The sequence below is a fragment of the Mandrillus leucophaeus genome, unplaced genomic scaffold (assembly GCF_000951045.1).
Source record: "Mandrillus leucophaeus isolate KB7577 unplaced genomic scaffold, Mleu.le_1.0 Scaffold1520, whole genome shotgun sequence".
Lineage (NCBI taxonomy): Eukaryota > Metazoa > Chordata > Mammalia > Primates > Cercopithecidae > Mandrillus > Mandrillus leucophaeus.
In genome coordinates this window covers 384,904-406,948 of record NW_012101500.1, presented here as the reverse complement: position 1 = coordinate 406,948, position 22,045 = coordinate 384,904, and the positions used below count along the sequence as shown (strand labels likewise).

General features: G+C 38.0%; 1 protein-coding gene across 1 annotated transcript in view; it reads left to right on the top strand.

The window, feature by feature from the left end:
- The first annotated feature begins 4,950 nt into the window (after positions 1-4,950).
- CHM (choroideremia (Rab escort protein 1)) overlaps positions 4,951-22,045 on the top strand; it is a 184,215-nt gene continuing 167,120 nt past the window's right edge. Inside the window, exon 1 of the mRNA XM_011975228.1 lies at positions 4,951-5,032. Within this exon, the coding sequence (XP_011830618.1) occupies positions 4,984-5,032 (49 nt within the window). The 5' untranslated portion in view covers positions 4,951-4,983. The remainder of the gene's footprint in view (positions 5,033-22,045) is intronic.

Below are 22,045 nucleotides of genomic sequence, written 5' to 3'. Positions count from 1 at the left end.
CAAAAAGGGGTATATTACCTTTAAAGGGAACCTCTTCAGGCTAACAGCAGACTTCTCAGCAGAAATCTTACAAGCTAGGAAAGATTAGGGGCCTATTTTTAGCATTCTTAAAGAAAAGAAATTCCAGTTGAGTATTTCATATCCTGCTAAACAAAGCTTCATAAGCAAAGGAGAAATAAAATGTTTCCCAGAACTGAAAGAATCTGTTGCAACTAGACTTACAAGAGATACTTAAGGAGCTCTAAACTTGGAAACAAAATAAACATACCTGCTATCACAAAAACACACTTAAATGCATCACCCACAGACCTCATAAAGCAACTAAACTATCAAGACTACAAAGAAACCAGCCAATATCATCACAACAGAAACAAAACCTCACTTATCAATATTAATCTTGAATGTAAATGGTGTAAACACCCAACTTAAGAGACACAGGGTGGCAAGTTGGATTACAAAAACAAGAACGAACATTCTGCTGTCTTTAAAAGACTCATCTCACGTGTAATGACACCCATAGGCTCAAAGTAAAGAGAGAAGGATCTATCATGCAGATGAAAAAAAAAAAAAAAAAGAGCGGGGCTTGATATTCTTGTATTAGATAAAACAGACTTTAATCCAACAACAGTAAAAAAGGACAAAGTGGGCCATTATATAATAACAAATGGTTCAATTCAGCACAAAGACTTAACTCTCCTAAATATACATGCACCCAGATTCATAAAATGAGTACTTCCAGACCCATGAAAAGACTTAGCCACACGATAATAGTGGAAGACTTCAATACTCCACTGATAGCATTAGATAGAACATCAAGGCAAAACACTAATAAAGAAATTCTGGATGTGAATTTGACACTTGATCAATTCGACCCAATAAACACCTACAGAATACTCCACTGAACAACCACAGAATATATGTCCTTCTCATCTGCACATGCTACATACTGTAAGAATGACCACATGCTCTGCTATAAGGCAAGTCTCAATACATTTTAAAAACGTGGAAATCATACCAAGCATATTCTTGGACCACAGTGGAATAAAAACAGAAATGAATGCCAAGAGAAACTCTCAGCAGACATTTTTGAGTGACTATTTGTACCAGATATTGGACTAGGTTCTGGGAATATAATGATGACCAATATGGGCATAGTCCTTGCCTTTGCAGATCTTACTTTCTAACAAGATGAAACAAGTAATTCCATAAGTAATCGGGTATTTCCAATCATAAGTTCAACAAAGAGGGAATATAGGGTGATAGGGGACCTAAGCTAGACTGATGACTCAAGAAAGACTTGCCAGATTATGTGACGTTTCAAATTAACTGTAAAGGATGAGAAGCTACAATAAAGAGGGGCAGAAGGATAAAGGTGCAATTCAGGCACATGGAAGGGCATCAGTGAAGGCCCTGAAGTGGGGAGAAGCATGAGCACTCGAGGAAATGAAGGAGAGCTAATATGGCTGGATCCTAGAGAGAGAAGGTTAAGAGGTATGAGACGAGACTGAAGAGTTAGGCAGGGCCTTTTAGGCTATGTTTATAATTTTGGAGTGTATTTTAAAAACAATGAGAAGTCATGAAGTGTTGTAGGTAGAGAAAGGCATAATCAGATTTGAGTTTTAAAATATTTACTCTGCCTTCAGTGGGGAGAATGGACTGGAGAGAAGCAAGCATTAATGAGGGGTCCAACTATAACCAATTGTAGTAGTCTAGGGAAGAGATTATGTGGGCATTCCATATTGAGATTAATTGATATAGTTACAATATATTTTTGAGATAAATATGGCAAGTGTTGCTGATGAATTGGTTTAAGGGTGAAAGACAGTGATGTGTCAAGGATGATTCTTGGGTTTTTGACTTGAATAGCAAAGTAGAAGGTGGTACTATTTCTAAGACAGGGAATGCTGGATGAAGAGAAGATTTGGGAGCGGGATTCAAATGTTCAGTAGTTCAGCATTGGACATGTTTGGAAGAGATGTTCAGTAAGAGATTGGATATATGGGTCTGGAACACAAAGGAAAGGTCCCAGTGATAGAGACCATTAAATTATGATTTGTATAAAGATAACAGCCAGATTTCATAGTTGAGTAAATGTCTGAATACCAGGTAAGTGTTCAAGGAATCATGCTTTTTCAATTCAGGAAATAATTAAGTACAAAATTAGTGCCACAGTGATTTTAATAGAGTGGTCAATTTTTAGGTATCTGTTATCTCATTGTACTGTGACTTATCCCAATAAAATACTTAAGCTCTCAATAATAGATATCCTTAGAATAACAGAATAGATGCAATTCAGCTGTTTTGCTTTATGCTTTTTTACTGTAATTATTGACTCCTATATTCATCTTTACTTTGCATAAAGTCTACAAAAATACATTTGAAAGAAAAGGTATTTGGAGCATTTTCTCCATGCACAAGATTGAAATTTTTGTAATGTAATAATATTTTCTATGCCCAGAAAAGGGCATGAATGAGTCCCGTAATGATTTTAGAGAAAGGACAGCAAAATAGAAGTTGGTAATATTATCCTTCTGAGGATCATGCTTTCTATCCTTAGGGGAAAAAAGGTTTCAAATTCAGGGCAGCACAGATTGGAAAATCTATGCTACAGAGTAATTACTTGTTTATTTTGTTTTACCCTACTAAATGTAAACTTCATGAAGACAGGGGTTCTTGTCTATTTTGTTCATTGCTCTAATCTCAGCATCCAAAATAGTGTCTTGCACATAGTAGGTGTTCAATGAATATTTGAGGAATAAACAAATTAATGAATTACATCTTCATTGTGTGATTGTCAGAAAATTTCTGAATTCCTAGAAAGAGATACTCATATTGAAAAGTATATGTATGTGGTTTATATATCTCATATACATGAACAAATGTATAGAAATATATATCCAAAGTATGGTAGAAATACTTTTATTTATTAGATTTTTAACCATCCATCTGTGGCTTCTATTAGAGAAGATTTTGGAAAGTTTCCTGTGTTTACTCTGAGAAATTCATTTGTTTCCATTTTCTACTGTCATATCAAGAGTCTCACAAATAATATCTATTTCACTTCTGATAATACTAAAAACTTTCTTTACATACCAAGCCAAATGACAGAGTGATTTACTGAACAGTGCATTATACTTCTCAGGGGAATCTCTTTTACAAGAAATACTAATCAAAGACCATATCATAAGAGAATTGTGTAATACAACTGGATGATCTATAAAAGAAATTAATGAAACATGTACAGTGTTGCTAATGATTATGGTAAAATGCAAGAGAAATGCAGTAAAAACCCATCAAAATATATTTTAAAGCATTTTCATGGAACTATTTACAATTAATGAACACTGAACATCTTCTAAATATAAGGCACATGATAGTGGTGGGCAGATATAAAGGCAAAGATGGTAAGCACTATGAGGACAGGGACTCATCTCATCCATCCATTAGGGGAGTCAAAATCAAGTTTGGTTTAGCAAATATTTATTAAATTCCTACTATGCACCGGGCTTAGGTTAGGTGCGAGAGTGAAAAAGATAAACGAGACTTGGTGTCTGTCATACTGTACAGGGGTTTCTAATTATGGTATTGCATGTCTGGGTGTGTATTTTTGTGTGGATATGTGGGGATATGTGTACTCTATAGGAATCGACATAAATGCAAACTGTCGAAGCAGTACGGCAGGTTAAGACAAAGTCTAGCACCGTGTAGGAAAACAGCCCACACACGGAGATGAAAGGAGGAGGAGGTGGAAGCCCAACGACATCCTGGGAATAACTGTTAGCTAGAGAATGGGAAGATCATTCCACGCTGAGCATGAGTGTGGTCACAGATAATGGAAAGAAAACAGTGTCTGGGGAACCACAAGCATTTTAAAGGGTAGGTGGTATCGGGGAAGGCCCACTCCTGCACACTATCTTCGATTTATTTTGAAACTCTTGTAAAATAACTACACAAGAAATTTCTGTGATCAAAAAAGTATCCTCCTTCATTCCCAGCATCTTTCCGCTTTTGCTTTGGTGTTATCAGACAGCGGAGTATTTTAAATGATAGGGGTCAGGGTAGGGGGCGGATGAAGGGAAGCGGTGGGAGGTGACAGACCTTGAAGATACTTATGAGAACTCTGTTAGCTGTTAGACATAGACGACCTAAAGTCCCTCGTCAAATACAATCACTTTAATATAAAGGCCATTTAACCTTAATTATTTCTACGGTAGCTTATGGAAACTAATAGATTGGAAACTAAATGTAAACTAAGGAGAATCTTGCATGAACTTATCTAGTTCGTGCGGAAAATCAAATTCAGACTCAACAAACGCTTATCCAGTACAACTATGGTTTCATATATTTTTTCCCTCTTATAAAACAAGGCTAATCTATTGCCCGAGTGGCTGTCTGGACTAATTAGAACAAATACGGACGCGGTGAGAGTTCCATTCTGAAGAAACTAGGATGAGAGGTTTTTCGTGGCTTTTCATTGAGGAGACATGGAAACGAAAAAGAGATGGAATATATTTTGAAAGTATTGGTGTGAAAAACCGTGCCTCGAGGGCCAACACGAAAGTACAGACACGACGGCGGGAAACAGTTTTTTAGGCTGGAATGAAAATCTCCTTTGTTCACAGAGCAAACCCCTTTCAATTTCACTCCGCTCTCCGTGTCTCCTAACAATTCTTGCTTCAGTATTGTCAAGGGGTATCCAAGTCTCCCACATTCATCCTAGCTAACGGAATAACAATCTACATTTCTTTCCTACTTCAACCCTCCAGGCTAAATGAGCTACAGCACTCAGCCTGGAAAATCAGTCGAGCTTTTAATTTACGTGTAAACATTTTAAATATAATACTGTAGTCGCCTGCCAGGACCTTCCACCCAAGAACTACACCACCCAGAATGCATTGTTTTCCTTTCCGCCTTCCACTGAGGGAATGCCTAACTTGATCTCATTTCCACAAGTAATAGTCACATGACGCGTTTCCCGTCAAGATGGTGGATACTCTCCCTTCGGAGTTTGATGTGATCGTAATAGGGACTGGTATGTGTAACCTGGTACTTCCTGGACAAAGTTTAGGAAGACTGTCTTGTTTCTATTTTTTCTGTCAGTGGCGAGTTTTGGGACAAACATCGTGGGTCGAGGGTGGGAGGGAGAACGGAAAGGAAGTGAGGTAGTCCGGAGTCAGCGCGGGAATTGGCAGTTACAGGGAGGGGCTTGGACCCGCAGTGCTTATCGCCATTTGAGTAGGGGTTGATCTGGTCGATGCTGATTGCTGAGGTTGGTTGCTGCGGTGATTCCTGTTAATTTCCTTAGAGGGAAGTGGATGTGCAGTGTCATGAAATGGAGGGTCGGGATTTTATCAACGGAGACGACTTTGGCAAGACATTATGATTCCTTCCTTATTGATTTCAAGGTGATATTCCCCATCATTTTGTCTCGCCATTTCATAGGACTTTTTCATAGATTTGTATGATCCTAGGGTACATCGCAGCTCAGGCACAGCTTAATCCTCAGTTTTACAAGAAAGATGCTCAATTATTGCCCATGTGCGTATGGATTTACTAGGGAAAGCAAACGGATTCTATTTTGTTGAGAAACCTAGGGAATTGTATTTTGTTGAGGTAGCCATTATTCCTGCTTTATGGTGCTTAAAGCATTTCTACCGCCCATAACTGAATGTGCTGAGAATAAGGTCCTGAGTTCCAGTTCAGGTGTGTGACCTTATCTAATTCTTTTCCCGTCGTTTGTTCTTCATGTTTTGGGTGGAACCAGAAACTCCTCTGCAATTTCTGTTTGACATATGCAGTGTACAACACGTAGCAGAAGACATGTGGCAGCAATTTCATTTTTTTAAAAAAATAGTGTAAGGGATGATCATTTTAGGTGGGATGAAATAGGTTGTTTGATGGGGTTTTCTACTGTTTGTAGAATGTGGTAGGCCAGAGAAGCTCTGGTGGATGGGACCCTGTCCATTGTGTTAATGAATTCAGTTCGTTGTCTTCTCAAACAGCCATGATGAGGAGCAGCCATGTTTTCAGGATGGGAGTAAAAATAATAGCTACCTGTTTTCGAATGCTTAAAATTTCCTAATCACTGTGCTAAGCACTTTACAAGCCGGACATAATCCTCACAACCTTATTAGAGTAGTAGGTACTCTCTGCATTTTGTAGAAGAGGAAAAGGGGACTTGGAAAGGTTGTAATTTGCCCAGGATCACACAGCTTGTAAATTTCCAAAGGCCCCTTCCATCCCAGAAAAACAATCCGTGGTTCTGATCCTCAGAGTTGACCCATATTCGTAGAAACAATTGAGAAAACCTGGTTTTAGGCCTTGCTTAGTGCTAGTGTGAATTGCTTGAATTGGGGCGGGGCACAGGCACTACATCTCTCTGAGCCTCAGTTTCCTTGTTTTTGAATATAGGGAAGGTAAACTAGATGGGGTTTATGTTGTCTAACAAAAAATGCCTGGGTAATAGTTCTCAGAACAGCACGGACCTGTTTATTCGTAGCCTGAAAATAACAGCATGGCTACAAATAACCTGGTTGTAGTTGCTATGAACAGATGTTGGATGAGAGCTGGAAAGAGCCAATGAACTATTCATTTGTTCTTTCCAGTCTATACTAAAACTGAGAACAACATCCATTTTGGAATAGTTGTTATACCATACTTGAGATTTATAATCTTGCTTTTTTTGTTATGTAGGAACTTGAGGTGTTTTTAACAATTTTTTTAATCAACAATTTTTCTTTCAGGTCTGGGTTCAAATTTTAATTGATGAATGTTAATTCTTATGAATGATGCTAATGCTTTTCATAAATATTTTGCCTTCTGTACAGTTCAGATTTGGAATACATCCATCCTGATGGAGTTTGTTTTGGTAGAGGTAGGAAGTTATAGTGAGTGAGCCAGAGAATTGCATCAGGTGACATTGCTTATATTTGGAAAAAGACTCATATTATATTTATCCCAGTGAGTGCAATATTATTTTTCAGTGTTTGGGAAGAACTTATTTGAAGTTAATCTTAAAACTGAAATTTTTCATATTGTTTATTGGTGACACATTCTAGGTTTTATCAAGCACATTGCTTAAATTTATGATATGTAATTTTGTTTTTAGGTACATCAAAAGTGTAAAAATTGAATAAAAGAGTCATTCCCCAAATAAACGATTCCAACAAATCAAAAGTGTAAAAATTAAATAAAAGAGTCATTTCCCAAATAAATGATTCCAACAATTCTAATCATTATTTAATTTATTTTTTAGCGCGCTTGGAATATTTCTCTTGTGAAATAGTTTGCTGAAAGTCGCCTTTAAAATGTTTGCTTTATTAAATGTATTACATTGAGTAAAACATAGAAAAAGCAGTGTTTCATAGATTCAGTTGTATTAACAAAAGTAGAAGCAATAATGCATGCATCAGAAACATGAAGAAATAGGCTATTAGATATACTTTTTAGCATATTTAGTCCTAGGTAAAATGTCCTAAAGGGACAATTGCTTTATCAAGTATAATCATGTGAAGATAATATTTTATAATCCCTTTGACCTTGATTAACTTGCATTCTCATTTTCTGTAATTCAAGATGGAAATTTTCCTTAAGATCATATTTTCAGGAGATTATGGGAAAAATAAACTTTGTATTTTCTTAGTTAAGCCCATTTCCTTCTGATTAGAAAATACAGTAAATATCTCTTGAACACCCAAAGACAGAAGAGTAAGATAAAGTGAATTGTGGAAAAAACAGAAGAAAATGGAATAAAGAGGGAGGGTCAACTGGAGTCTCAAGGGAGAGGATAAAAATAGATATATGTGGTAAGGGTCTAGAAAGTGCTCCTCCTCAGCTTGGGCACAGAATTGTCATTTTTCAGGATATTTTGCCATTTAAAAAGTCATTTAAATGACAGTTTTGTGGATTATAGACAAGTATCATTGGTTTCAGTTTAAAAATAGTCCCAGTAACATAACATCTCACTGGAGGTGACTTATCTGGCAGCCTGTGTAATCTGCAGCACAGCAGAGCCAAGAGCTCAACAGAAGAGCAGTCAAGATGGAAGTTATAAGACCTATATGATAGTATTGAAATGCTTCATACATAGGGGAATCCCTGAGATCATCACTTAGAACATATTCATCCTCATTTTAAAAATAATTCTAGCAAGTTCAGCATATTAGAACCACCCCCTTAGAAGATACAAGGAATGTTATCAACTTCTGAAAAGGCTATGTTTGGTGGGGGGTGCTCTTAGGCATGTAAATGACAGTTTATATCTATATAGGAAAGGGAAGAGAAAAACACGTAAAATGCAAACTTAACATTAAACATCACAAAGCCCCGATAACATTTAGTGTAGTGACAGATATTCATTTTTCAGGTCATTCAACCCACGTTATATTGAGAACCTAGTCCCTTCCCTTGTGAAGTTTACTGCATTGCCTATTCTGAGGAACTTTTTGGGCTTCCTAACAGTCATATCCCCAAAGCTGTTCTTAAGACAATGTAGGCTTTTCATTGCATCCTTCTTTCTTTTTGAAGACCATACAGAGATTCAGCCTGCATTTTTTTTCCCTTTTTAAAAGCACACTGCTCACATCTTTTGGAGTTCTTCCCCTAAGATGGGCTGCAGAGTATGTTAGCTTAATTTTTCTCCTGAATAGGATAAACACATAGATTCTTTTGATTTAAAAGTTTTATTGTTAGCCAAGCATGGTGGCGTGGGCGTATAGTCCCCCTTACTCCATAGGCTAAGGCGCAGGCATCCCTTGATCCTGGAAGGCAGAGGTTGCAGTGAGCTTCGATGGTGCCACTGCACTCTAGTCAGGGAAACAGAGTGAGACTGTCTCAAAAAAAAAAAAAAAAAAGACAAAAAAGAATAAAGGTTCATTGGCCAGGTGCAGTGGCTCACAACTGTAATCCCAGCACTTGGGGAAGCCGAGGTAGGTGGATTGCTTGCTCAGGAGTTAGAGACCTCAGCCTCCCAAGTAGCTGAAATGGGCAACACAGCAAAACTGTATCTCTGCAAAAAAATACAAAAATTAGTTAGGTATGGTGACACATGCCTGTAGTCCCAGCTACTTGGAAGGCTGAGGTGGGAGGATTGCCTGAACCTGGGAGTTTGAGGCTTCAGTGAGCTATAGTTGTGTCACTGCACTTTAGCTTGGGCGACAGAGCAAGCCCCTGTCTCAAAAAAAAAAAAAAAAAGTTTTATTGCTAAAGATTATGGGTAAAGAGAAGGGATAACAAAGATAAACACGAGGGAAATTATAAGGACTACTGCCCCTAAATCCTGATTATCTTGCTAGATAGTGTTTAGCACCATACAGTAGTAGATGTGGCAGCATGGTATATGGTAATCACATGACCATTCTATTGTGTGATTTTTGGGAAAATTACAGAATTTCTTGCGACATCATTTAGTTCATCTGTAAAGTGAGATTTCAATAGTTGATCTTCAAGGTAGGGATCTACCAGCTCTAAAATTACCATTGTATATTTCTATTTATAACACCATGTCCTTGAGAAAAGGCTAAATTGTGTTCTGTGTAGTCTTTTTAAGAAGGAAGGTCAGTGTTTAATATACTTCAGAAATTTTCCTATAAAAATGGCTGATATGGTTTGGATATTTGTCCTGCCCAAATCTCATGTCGAAATGTTATCCTTATTGTTGGAGGTGGGGCCTGGTGGGAGGTGTTTGAGTCATGGGAGCAGATCCCTTATGGCTTGGTGCTGTTCTTGTAACAGTGAGTTCATTCTTGCAGGATCTGGTGGTTTATTTAAATTTTTTTTTTTTTTTTTTTTTTTTTTTTTTTTTTTTTTGTGGAGACAGGGTCTTGCTCTGTCACCCTGGTGGAGTGCAGTGGCACAATCATGGCCCACTGCAGCCTTAACCTCCTGGGCCCAAGCAATCCTCCCACCTCAGACTCCCAAGTAGCTGAGATCACAGACATGCACCACCATGCCTGGCTAATTTTTTTTTTATTTTTGTAGAGATGGGGTCTCCCTATGTTGCCCAGGCTGGTTTTGCACTTCTGAACTCAAACAATTTACCTGCCTTGGTGGCCCAAATTGCTGGGATTACATATGGGAGCCACTGTGCCTGGTCGACTGGTTGTTTAAAAGTGTGTGGCATCTCCCCACACTCTTGCTTGTCTTGCCTGTCACCAAGGGAGATGTCTGCTTCCCCTTTGCCTTCTGCTATGACTAAAAGCTCCCTCAGGCCTCCCCAGAAGCCGAGCAGATGCCAGTACCATGCTTGTACAGCCTGCAGAACCCTGAGCCAATTAAACCTCTTTTCTTTATAAATTACCCAGTTTCAGACATTCCTTTATGGCAACATAGGAACGGCCTAATAAAATACAATAACTGATTAGAAAAGGCATTTTCTTAAAAATGATAGGCTGCTTTTTTCAGAAAAGGTCATGTAAGTAGCACAGTCCCATTCCTTGATGTTGGTGAATTTAAACATTAAGGTAGTTAACCTTGACTGGCAGCTCATTGACTTATGATGATGTTGGAACAGCATCACTTCTCTAAGCTTTGGTGGATAGTAATATTGTAGGAGGTGTTGTGAAAACTGATATTTACCAAATATCTGTTTGTGCCAGCCTCAACACAAGTGATTTCCTATATATCTAACCTAATCTTCTCCCAGGATGCCTGGATGTGGTTCTCAAATCACAGGATGTCCATAATCCTCCCTGTGTATTTCCAAAATCTTCACATCTATTGTCTACAGTGGATTTTTAAAAATTGTAAGATGCCACCTATTTGTGGATCGTGGAGTGAATTGCAGCATTATAAAAATGAGGTAGACTATATCAGAATGCATGTAGTAAGGATGAATGTTGTTTTTAATATATATAACATATATATAACATATAACATCTATATAATGTATGTTTTATATATATATAACATTATATATATGTATATACACACGTGCACACACACACACACAAACACACGTTTTTGGAGAGGGCAGGGTCAAAACATTTAAAGCCTAGAGTATATTGATCAGCTGAATGACATAATGAGTAGGAGTGAAATGGTATTTCAAAAGTCGTTTAGTTTTACAAATGCCATACATTACATATATATATTTTTTCACTTTGACATGCGTGTATCTCATTTGAGCAGTATAGTGTAGTGATTGACAATGTGGCTCTGGAATCAAACACTCTGGGTTTGAGTTCAGCTCTTCCACTTGTGTCATCTTAGACATTTTCCTTATTCTCTTTGTGTTTCAATTTTCTTATCTATAGGATAAACTTCACAAGACTGTGTTGAGGATTCAATGAAATAATTCCTATAAAAAAGCTTAGTAGGTGCTCATAAAATTCAGTTGACTTGTATGGCTGTAATGCCATACCGAGGTGCTTTTACTAGTACTGTTATTTCGTGACTGCTTTCCAGGAAGGGGTCACGATTTTCGTGAAGAATGGTGGAAGGATTGAGTGTCTGATTTATGTTTCTCGTCTTCTCATTGGCTGCTTGGTGGGAAAGACCTTTATGTGTCTATTATCACTATTTCTATCAGATTTCTTACCTAGTGGCTTACAGGTTTTCTTTTTTTCTTTCTGTTTTGTCTTCTCTTTTGTTCACTAGCTTGCATTATTTATCATTGGTTTTCCTCATAGTTTTTGGAACAGATTTAGCATTGGTCTTATTTGAGGTATACTATGAAACACTCCCTTGTCAATGTAAGAGATGCTATAGGAGCGAAAGATAGCCTGCAGATTTTGCTGTTCTGAAAAATGCTTTGCACTTCTTCAGGCATTTGTTGATGGAAAAGTATGTTTTTGTTTGCTTCCAATACCTAGAAAAGTAAAGAGTTATCTAACTCCGGAGAAGACTCTCTGGGAGATGCTTACCCTTCTCTGTAAATCATGAATTTGAGCCAATACCTCAGAGAGAGCCACATCTGTTACCAGTTTCCTCTGCAGCATCATTTTCATCTCCCATGCCTCATGTCATTTTTCTCATTTTCTCCAGTGTTTTCATGATGTTTTGGATAACAGGCTACAGCAATTAAATTCAAATATGGCAGCTCACCATTACATTCTTGTGTTTAACATAAAATCCCAATGCACAGAAACAATTATAATTCCATATAATTGACCTGTTAACTCATGCTAAATCATCTGCTATTCAGTTTCAGTGCATTCTTTAACTAAAAAGTTAGTCTGTGCCTGTTCTGTATGTAAATATATTTCAAAGTAAAATAGGCTAAAAATCACTGTTGGTGCTCATTGGAAACATTTTGGGGGCATTTAGTTGTGGCCAGCAAAATAGGGATACACTGAAAGGTTGATGTTTTGTTTTTGCTTTTCTAATAATTTCATTTAAGGTTTGGTGTAAAAAGAGATGATAATTTACCACAGATACTGCTTTTTTAGAGCATGATTATGAGAGCTAGCATGTTATATTGAGGGTGATTTTGGAAAAAAACAGTTTGCAAATAGACAGGAGAAGAGGCCAGAGGCAGCTTGGCCAGTATGGTGCTTAATGTAGGTGTTTCATCTCATACTGGATTTTATCAAGAGCTGAAGTAGGTAACGTATTACTTGACTGATTTGGTTTTTATCACATTTTAAAAAGTACTGGTGAAGCAGGATATTTTCCTGACCCCCTTTGCGGGACTTGCAAAGGGGGCACCTTGTTTACTCAGCCCACTGCTTTCAACTCTTCATAGGAGGGAGCAAGCTAGTGAACAAGGCAGGAACTGGAGTACATGAGTGCTGGAGTCGGCCTGCTGCTCTGGCGCCAGGAGGAGTGAACTGCACTCACTCCGACCTGCTGCGTTTCACCCCTCACAAGAGGAGATATGCAGTTGAGTGGGTGCAGGAGCCAGGGCAAGTGCTTTTGAACACTGGCAGGAGACAGCTCTGTGCTGGCCCCATGGTAGCATCTCGGGGGTTGGTGTCTGCCCCCCTGAAGCTCCGGAGGGAATGTTATAGTGCTCTTTTAGCTCTGCTGTGAGCAGACGACTTAAGGGTTAAGAACTCAGGGGGGCCTCTGCCTTTTTGCATTAATCGGCTGCCTTCTACCAGTGAAGGCAAAGGGCAAGTGTGACAGCCTTTTTGTGTCCACACTCGTGGTTCCAGAGCTCTTGTTTGGCGTCCAGGAGAAATGAGGTTGCATGAATGAATTGAAGGATGGTAAATGTAGGGAATTGTATTGCTGATGGAGATGGCCCTCAGTAGGAAGGGGAGCTGAAAAGGGGATGGGGCAGGAAGGTAATCTTCCCCTGAATTTCAGCTGTCTGGCTGGATTCTTCTTTGAAGTTACGCTGTCAAGGTGTCCCTCTGAAGTCGAGCCACTTCTCTCCAATGTCCGACTGTAGTCTCCAGTGTCCAACTGCTTCTCCTCTCTCTGCTGGCTGAGCCTGGGGTTTTTATGTACACAGGATGGAGTGTGGTGTGGACCATGAGTAGTTTTGGAAAAGGCAACATTCGCACGGGAAAACAGGGATATAAGTTCTCACTTAGTGCCATGGTTTCAGGCTTGAGGGTGGGGTTTTCTCAGGGACTTGCCCTTTTCTGCCTAGAATTTCCCTGCCTCCTGTCCCTATCACTAACTTCTACTCCTTCTTTTGAGTATTCTTACCTGTCTTTTTTTTTTTTGGTCCAGGCCAGTGTTCTCATTGAGTTATTATGGCTATTAGTTAATGGCAGTTTTAATCATTTTATATTGCTTTGAAATGTTATGAATCATGTTTCTGTGATCTGGCTTTGCACATTTGTTAAACTAGTCTTTTATACATAGATTTAAAATCATCATGAGAAAATTTACACAAGCTATAGAGAAAATAAAGTTTTATACATGGGTATCAGGCATATTAAGAAGATGCTGAGCTGTGAGTTCAAATCCTTATTTTCTGCACCTGTGTTACTTTGGTTTCAGCTATGTAAGCAAAATCAATGATAATTAGAAAATTATTTCTAGTACCTACAACACACTGTCAAACACATGAAAAATATTGTCTAACATTTGTTATATGCCAAGCACTTTGATAAGCCCCTGCAATGCACTGTCTCATTTTCACAGTAACCCTGCGGTAGATAGTATATCATCTGCATTTTACAAATGTGAAGCCTGAGGCTTAGCTAAGTTTGACGTAGGTGAAACAGTTAAGACCGAAGTTTTTCTGACTAAGGTTGAGGTATTAGATTAAGATTAGAGTATTAGATTAATACTTAATTAGTATTAAGGTATTAGATTGCTAGAATCTTTCAATTGAAAAAATAGCTCATAGTATCAAGATTAGATTATTTTGCCCTGGGTTTGTGGTTGGCAGTTATTTTATTTTGGAGAGTTACCATTGTTGACACTAAAATCCTGATTCCAACAGTAGCCTCATGATGTCAGCTTCTTATTATTAACAGCATCATAACATCTGTGTCAGCTTGCAAACCTTCTTTTGATGAAGGTGAACAGAATGACCTGGTTGTGTTTATCCCTTAAAACCAAAGAGTGAATCCACCACTAAAGCAATGGCCAGAAATGGGATCAGAGATTACAGTTACATTTTAAGACATGATTTGCTTCTGTAGGAATTCTTCATTGATCCTGTAAAGATCTCAGTTAATTTAGAAAGTTTATTTTGCCAAGGTTAAGGATGTGCCTGTGGCACAGCCTCAGGTCCTGATGACTTGCCCCAGGCGGTAGGAGCACAGCTTGATTTTACACATTTTAGGGAGACATGAAACATTAATCAATATATGTAAGATGTATAATTCATTGGTTCCATCAGGAAAGGCCAGACAACTCGAAGTGGGGAGGAGGCTTCTGGGTCATAGGTAGATAAGAGACAAATGAGGAATAGTTACTTATGCCTTAGTCTGTAGTGAAACAGTAGGGCAAAGGAAGCCATCAGATATGCATTTATCTCATGGGAACAGAGGAATGACTTTGAGTTCTGCCTGTCCTTTGGTTGTCCACAAGGAATTTCCTTATTGGCAAATTGTGAGGGAGGTATGTAGCTTTTTAAAAAATCTTCGTAGCGATCTTATTTAGGAATAGAATGGGAGACTGGTTTGCCCAACACAGTTCCCAATTTGCCTTTTCCTTTTGGCTTAGTGATTTTGGGGAGATTTGTTTTCCTTTCACAATCCCAAGGTACATAATTTCCCACTGAAATATTTGTGCATGTGCTGGGGTTTGCCATTTTATGTCTTTTTTAGTGTTCTTTGCTTGCAAATTTGATTTTCAAGATTAAATATGGGACTCATTGTCCTGTTTATGGAGCTTTTTTTCATTTGGTTGACTATTCTTTTGTTTCCTACAGTCTTCAACAACTGTCAGTGCTTACAATGGATACACCACGCATCTTAATTGACAGGATGGATATGGTAGTACCTTTTTTGGTCCAAGGGCCTGCTCATTATAAAAAGTAGTTTATAAAGCTGAAAAGTTTTTATCTCTATTTTTTGTAAAATGATTTTCATGATAGGATTTTATATAAAGGGGAAGTTTTTTTGGTATGATTTTTATAACATTCTTGAAATAAGTACTCATTCTCTTTCATCATCTATTTTAGACTCATAGCTTTATGAGTAATGCAGTAAAGATCATGTTTCTTCTGTGGTACATTAGTAAAATATGTTCTGAACACAGAAGCTATTTTCCTTATCACTAATTAAATATTATGTTAAGTTTGAAGAGCACTGGGCTGGGTTATACTTTGCTGTGAAAAGATCATTTTGGTCACTTAAATTACAATAGAAATATTTGTGTTAAGAAAATTAAGTAAAAATTAGGCCAGGCACGGTGGCTCACACCTGTAATTCCAGGACTTTGGGAGGCCGAGGCAAGTGGATCACCTGAGGTCAGGAGTTCAAGACCAGCCTGGCCCACTTGGTAAAACCCTATCTGTACTAAAAATACAAAAATTATCCAGGTGTAGTGGCAGGTGCCTGTAATCCCAGGTACTTGGGAGGCTGAGGCAGGAGAATCACTTGAACCCGGGAGCTGGAGGTTGCAGTGAGCTGAGACCGTGCGATTGTACCCCACCCTGGGTGACAAGAGTAAAACTCTGTCTCAAAAAATAAAAAATAAAAAAAAAAGAGAAAAGTAACAATTAGTTGTAGTAGAGACTATTTCCTGGCAAGGTTAAGGTCTTCAGCAAACATTTACATTTATTTAACAAAACTTTAAGAGATTTTGAGTTGATGTAGTTTTCTCCATTTAGATAAAAAACAGGGTATTACATCCATTTTTAAACATTTTACCATGGAAAATTTCAAACACAAAAAAGTAGAATAAAGTAACCCTCCACCTACTAGTCTCCTAGTTTCAACAGTTATCAACTCATGGCCTGTCTTCTCTGTAATGAGGACTAAGCTCTGATTTTTTATCTTGCCCAAATTCCTACCTAAGGGATCTCGGGAGTCATGCCCTACAAACCATAAATTCTCATCAGATAAGTTTTATTTGAACCTATATATCGTGACTTATTTTTCCGTCTGACTTTGGCGTAACATTATGAGACAAGGAAAAAATATTTAACCCCAAAATATATTTCCTTGTCATATCTTGAAATTGCCCTGCAAAGTCTCTTGTGGGAAAAATCCATATTCTATAGAGAATCCCCTTCCCCCTTTATTTGCTTCCTTTCTTTCCAGATCCAGGAGGTAATCAGCTAAGAGCCAGGCACCTTTTTAGGTCCAATAAGAAACATTTTACAACCTGCTCTGTCTCTGAGGTCTGCTACCTGAGAGATTTCTCTGCACAATAAAACTTGGTCCCCACAATCCTTTATTTTAACCTGAGCATTCCTTTCCATGAACCCCAGGTCTTGAGATAAACTCAACCAATTGTCTGCCAGAAAGTGTTTAAATTTACCTATAGCCTGGAAGCACCTTCCTCTGTGCCCCCACCAGCTTTGTGTTGTCTCCCCTTTCTGAACCAAACCGATGTATTTCTTAAATGTATTTGATTGATGTCTCATGCCTCCCTAAAATATATAAAACCAAGCTGTGCCCCAACCACCTTGGACACGTGTTCTCAGGACCTCCTGAGGTCTGTGTCATGGGCCGTGGTCACTCATATTTGGCTCAGAATAAATCTCTTCAAATATTTTACAGAGTTGGCCGGGCACGGTGGCTCACGCCTGTAATCCCAGCACTTTGGGAGGCCGAGGTGGTCGGATCACCAGGTTGGGAGACCCAGACCATCCTGGCTAACACGGTGAAACCTTGTCTCTACTAAAAATACAAAAAATTTGCTGGGTGTGGGGGCGGGCACCTGTAGTCCCAGCTACTTGGGAGGCTGAGGCAGGAGAATGGTGTGAACCCAGGAGGCAGAGGTTGCAGTGAGCGGAGATCGCGCCACTGTACTCCAGCCTGGGCGACAGAGTGAGATTCCGTCTCAAAAAAAAAAAAAAAAAAAAACCCCACAAATATATATTTTACAGAGTTGAACTCTTTGTGTCGACAGTATCTGACAGTATCTTCCACTGTTTCTCTCATTTCACAATCCAATCCTCTGTTATTTTGAAGCAAATCCTAAATATATCATTCTATCTGTATGTATTCCAACATATATCAAAAAGTGTAATGGCTCTCCTTTTTAAACATAACTGCTGTTTTGTTTAACATGTGCTTAACACTTGTATTACATGCCCTCCTTTGCATCTTCAGTGTTTTCTAAGGCATCTATCCATTTTGTTTCTTTGGTCTTGTGCTCTTCCTAGTTTAGTTTTCATATCTGAAATGATTTTGTCTTTAATTTGTTAACTCCATTTTTTCCAAATGTTCCTGTCACCTTACTTTTGAGTTTTTCTAATTGTGATTCATGTTGTTCTCTCAGAGCTGCCACCATTTTGTTAATTTCTTTTAGCACATAATGCCATAGGCTATATTTTTCATCTAATTTGTGAGGCTTTCTGACATTCTTTTATTGTCTGTCAGGTTGTTATTTTCTTCCTTATTCCCTTTGGTCCTAATGTACGTTGAATGTGGTTCAACTGAGATCCTTTTGCGTTGCTCATTTTTAAGTGAAATAAGTTCTCCCTTTGTTTTCAATAGGAAAGATAGGCCAGTAAAACCATTCAAACTGTTTTGCTGTAGACCTCTCTTCTGTGTTTTCAGGAAGTAATCAAACATGTAGCCTGAAATCTGCCGGCTCTGGCTCTGTTAGGCTCCCCTAGTTTTGTCTAGACCTTCTTTTTCCTTTGCCTCTATTTTCCCTGTTCTGCTGAATTTGGATTAGGTTCCCGGCAGTTACTCCTCAGTGCAGGACTGTCCCCTCATTCACAAGGTGAAGTCTGCAGAACCCGTTCCCAGAGTCTGCTACTGTTCTCAGAATGGCCTGCCAAGCTTCCAGTGAGTGCCTGATAGCAGTTTTGGTGTTTTCTGGCTCTCAGGACTGTAACAATTTTTTTGATCTTCTCTTGATTTCCTTTTGCACACTTTCTTTTTCTTTTTCTTTTTTTGTTTTGAGACGAAGTCTCACTCTTGTCACCCAGGCTGGAGTGCAGTGGTGCGATCTTGGCTCACTGCAACCACTGCCTGCCGGGTTCAAGCGATTCTCCTGCCTCAGCCTCCTGAGTAGCTGAGATTACAGGCACCTGCCACCATGCCTGGCTAATTTTTGTATTTTTAGTAGAGACGGAGTTTCACCATGCTGGCCAGGCTAGTCTCGAACTTCTAACCTCAGACCATCTGCCCACCTCAGCCTCCCAAAGTGCTGGGATTACAGGTGTGAGCCCCCACACCTGGACTGCACACTTTCTAATACCATGTGGGTGTTACAGCTATTGGTGGCTTGTAACTACCCACTTCTATTTTGGGTTCATGATGATATTGTATCACCTGGCTTTGTTATGGATATTGTCCCTGGGAGTTTGGTTTGGGTATCCTGATTGTACTGTCTGTTTTTATGGGAGTTATAGGGGAGAATCAACAACTGCTGCCATCTTTACAGAATCCTCTTTTTATCTTTCACTTTATCATTTGCTCAAGAATAGAGGTCAAGTTGTTGACCTAGCATAAACATTCACTTTTCAGAACTTGAAACAAACCTTTAGGTCACTTATTCCAAGCCCTTTATTTTATCTAATAAGGATATCTATAAGGAATCTGAATTCCAGAGGTTAAGTGACTTTCCTGAGGTCACAGCTATTGAAACCTCAGGAAACTCTTTTTATTAACCATTCCTAAAGGCTCACACCATAGTGAAGTTTTACAAATTAAAATAAATTTTCCAAGTTAATGTTTTAGTGGGTAGTCTATTTTTCAAAAAATTCTAAAATTACATGGCTATAAATACACATTTTCTTCCATGAGGAAGAATTTCGGAGATTTTAAATTACATTTACTAATATGTTTAGTATTTTGTGGGGAGGTCAGAGTGAATAAAAATAATTGTCAATTTAAAAATGATATTTTTATCTTTATGTTGTGGTAGTTCCCTAGGCTACTTTGATTTCCAATTTTTCCCTTTTTATGGTAGCCACTATAAAGTAGACTTAAGATGTAAATATTTAATATAGAATTTAAGATAGGAATCAACAAAACTTATTTAAACCTGGGTTGAAATTTAGTTTCTGCTTAATTTTGTGATGTCATTATTTTTTGAGTGGCTGCAACATGAGTTAAGTATGTAGTTTCACCTTTGCATTCATTGCTCAATCAAGTTTTGCTTGCCAGCAATTCTGTTTTTCCTAAAAAAGAAGTTACTCGTTATTAAAGCAGTCACAGTAAATTTTCTAGTTCTATGTAATTTTCTTTCCATTCTGGTCTTCACTGGTTATAAATAACACATGGAATGACTTTCAAGGTAGAAAGCAGGAATCCATTTTGAAATGTTCTGTAAAATAAAGAGTGATTTATGGTTTCATATGATTTGAGCTGAAAGTACTTGGGCTTTACCAGGTCATCAAAGTCCTGTCAGGGGAATCTGTTATTTATTGTTCAATATGCTGGGAGTGGTGTAAGTAGTTTATTTTATGTTTATCTTGTGTAAGCATAGTGTTAGGAAAAATCAATCCCAGATACTAATACATTTTAAGAATATATCATGGGGAACTAACCTAAATATTATAGTTGTAAATGATGAGGTTTGACATTAAGAATTTGGATTAAAGGGAGATTTTGAAAAATGAATGAATAATGGTTTTATCCCTGTAAAATATTTTAGGTGAGATTCTTGGGTCCTGATTTTAACTTAGCTCCTTCATTTGATAATGAAACATCTCTATTTTATCTAGACAGGTTTTTAGAAAATTGCAGAAAGCTGGTACCATACATGTTAGTGTATGATGATATAACATCCATAAGCTTCTAATTTTTTTTCTAGCTGCCACCTTTGTAATGGAGCCGCAACTGTAAAAGGCATGATGGAGGAAACCTCGGTTTCCCCCACTACAACTGTTATGAAATGCTAATTTAATACCTAATATTTACCTGTGTTTAATAAAAATGACTTGCCAAAATTGTTGTCTTGCATCAGAATTATACACGCTTGCTTATAATACTATGGCAGAGAAGTTGTTTGGTACAGCCTCTCTAATGAATGTAATAGTTATATTTAATGATGTGAAATGTTTAAATGATATTAAATGTTTGATGAACCTCTTTAATTTACATGAGGGAAAGGTTATTGGACTTTTTAAAAAATGATTTTAAGTTGCTAGATCTTTGAAGATAACTTAAGTAGATGGTAAGCAAGTGATAGCTTTTTTCCTTCAAATAGCTAATCTTATTGAAGGGGAAGGAAGAGGAGGGAAGAGAAGCAACATTTATTGAATGTCAGTGACATGCCAAGAGCCACTGTGTATAGTGTTTAATATCATTTTGTACCTGTTCCTCCCTGCACCCATATGAGATGTATTATTAACTCCATCTTACAGTGAAAAACATTGCACTTGTATATTTGTGCTCACACATTTTACAGAGTGTTTCCAGTGGAATGCTGTGTGATTTGACCCTAATCTAGGTTATCTGTATCTAACTCATGTCTGGCTTTTCCTCGTGGGAGAGACTGTATAGTTCAAAATAAGCACATACATGTTTCATGTAAATGCCTCACAAATTGTGTGAACTTGAGTAGTTGTTCACTTTTTTAAGACCAAAAAGTTTTAAGTATGTTAACTTTTCCTAAATAATTTTTTTTTTTTTTTTTGAGACAGAGTTTTTCTCTTGTTGCCCAGGCTGGAGTGCAATGGCATGATCTCGGCTCACTGCAACCTTTGCCTTCCAGGTTCAATCCATTCTCCTGCCTCAGCCTCCCGAGTAGTTGGGATTATAGGCATGCACCACCACGCTTGGCTAATTTTGCATTTTTAGTAGAGACGGGGTTTCTCCTTGTTGGTCAGGCTGGTCTCAAACTCCCGACCTCAAGTAATCTGCCCGCCTCATCCTCCCAAAGTGCTGGGATTACAGGTGTGAGCCACCGTGTCCAGCCCTAAATAATTTTTAAAAACCATGAAGCATAAAGCTCCAGTTTTATACAAGTTTATCTCCTTGCTTTGACTACATTTTTTATTTTTATGTTTTGAAACCCTGATTTGAGCATGATCTGGCTAAAGTCCTTTCAAGACTCCCTATTCCTTAGAGGTTCAAGTTCAGATACTATAATTTGGCTTCAACCTCTTGGAAATTTTTTAAAATTTTGTTTTATGTTGATAAGAAGACTTGACATGAGATCTGTGCTCTTAACAAATTTTTTAAGTGTACAATACAGTGTTGTTAACTACAGGTACAATGTCGTAGAGCAGTTCTTTAGAAATTATTCTTCTTTCATAACTGATACTTCATGGTAGTTGATTAGCGACTCCCCATTTCCCTCTCCCCCAAACCTATGGCAACCACCATTTCACTTCTTTATTCTGTAAATTTGCCTATTTTAAATACCTCATATAGGTGGAATCATGCAACATTTGTCCTTCTGTGACTGCCTTCATGTTTGTTGCAACAATGTTCACAATGGGTAAGATGTGAAAACAACCTGAATGTCCATCAAGAGAAGAATGGATAGAGAACCGTGGTATATCCATATAAGGGAATATTACTTGGTTATAAAAGAAAAGTAATGAAGTACTGATCCATGCTGC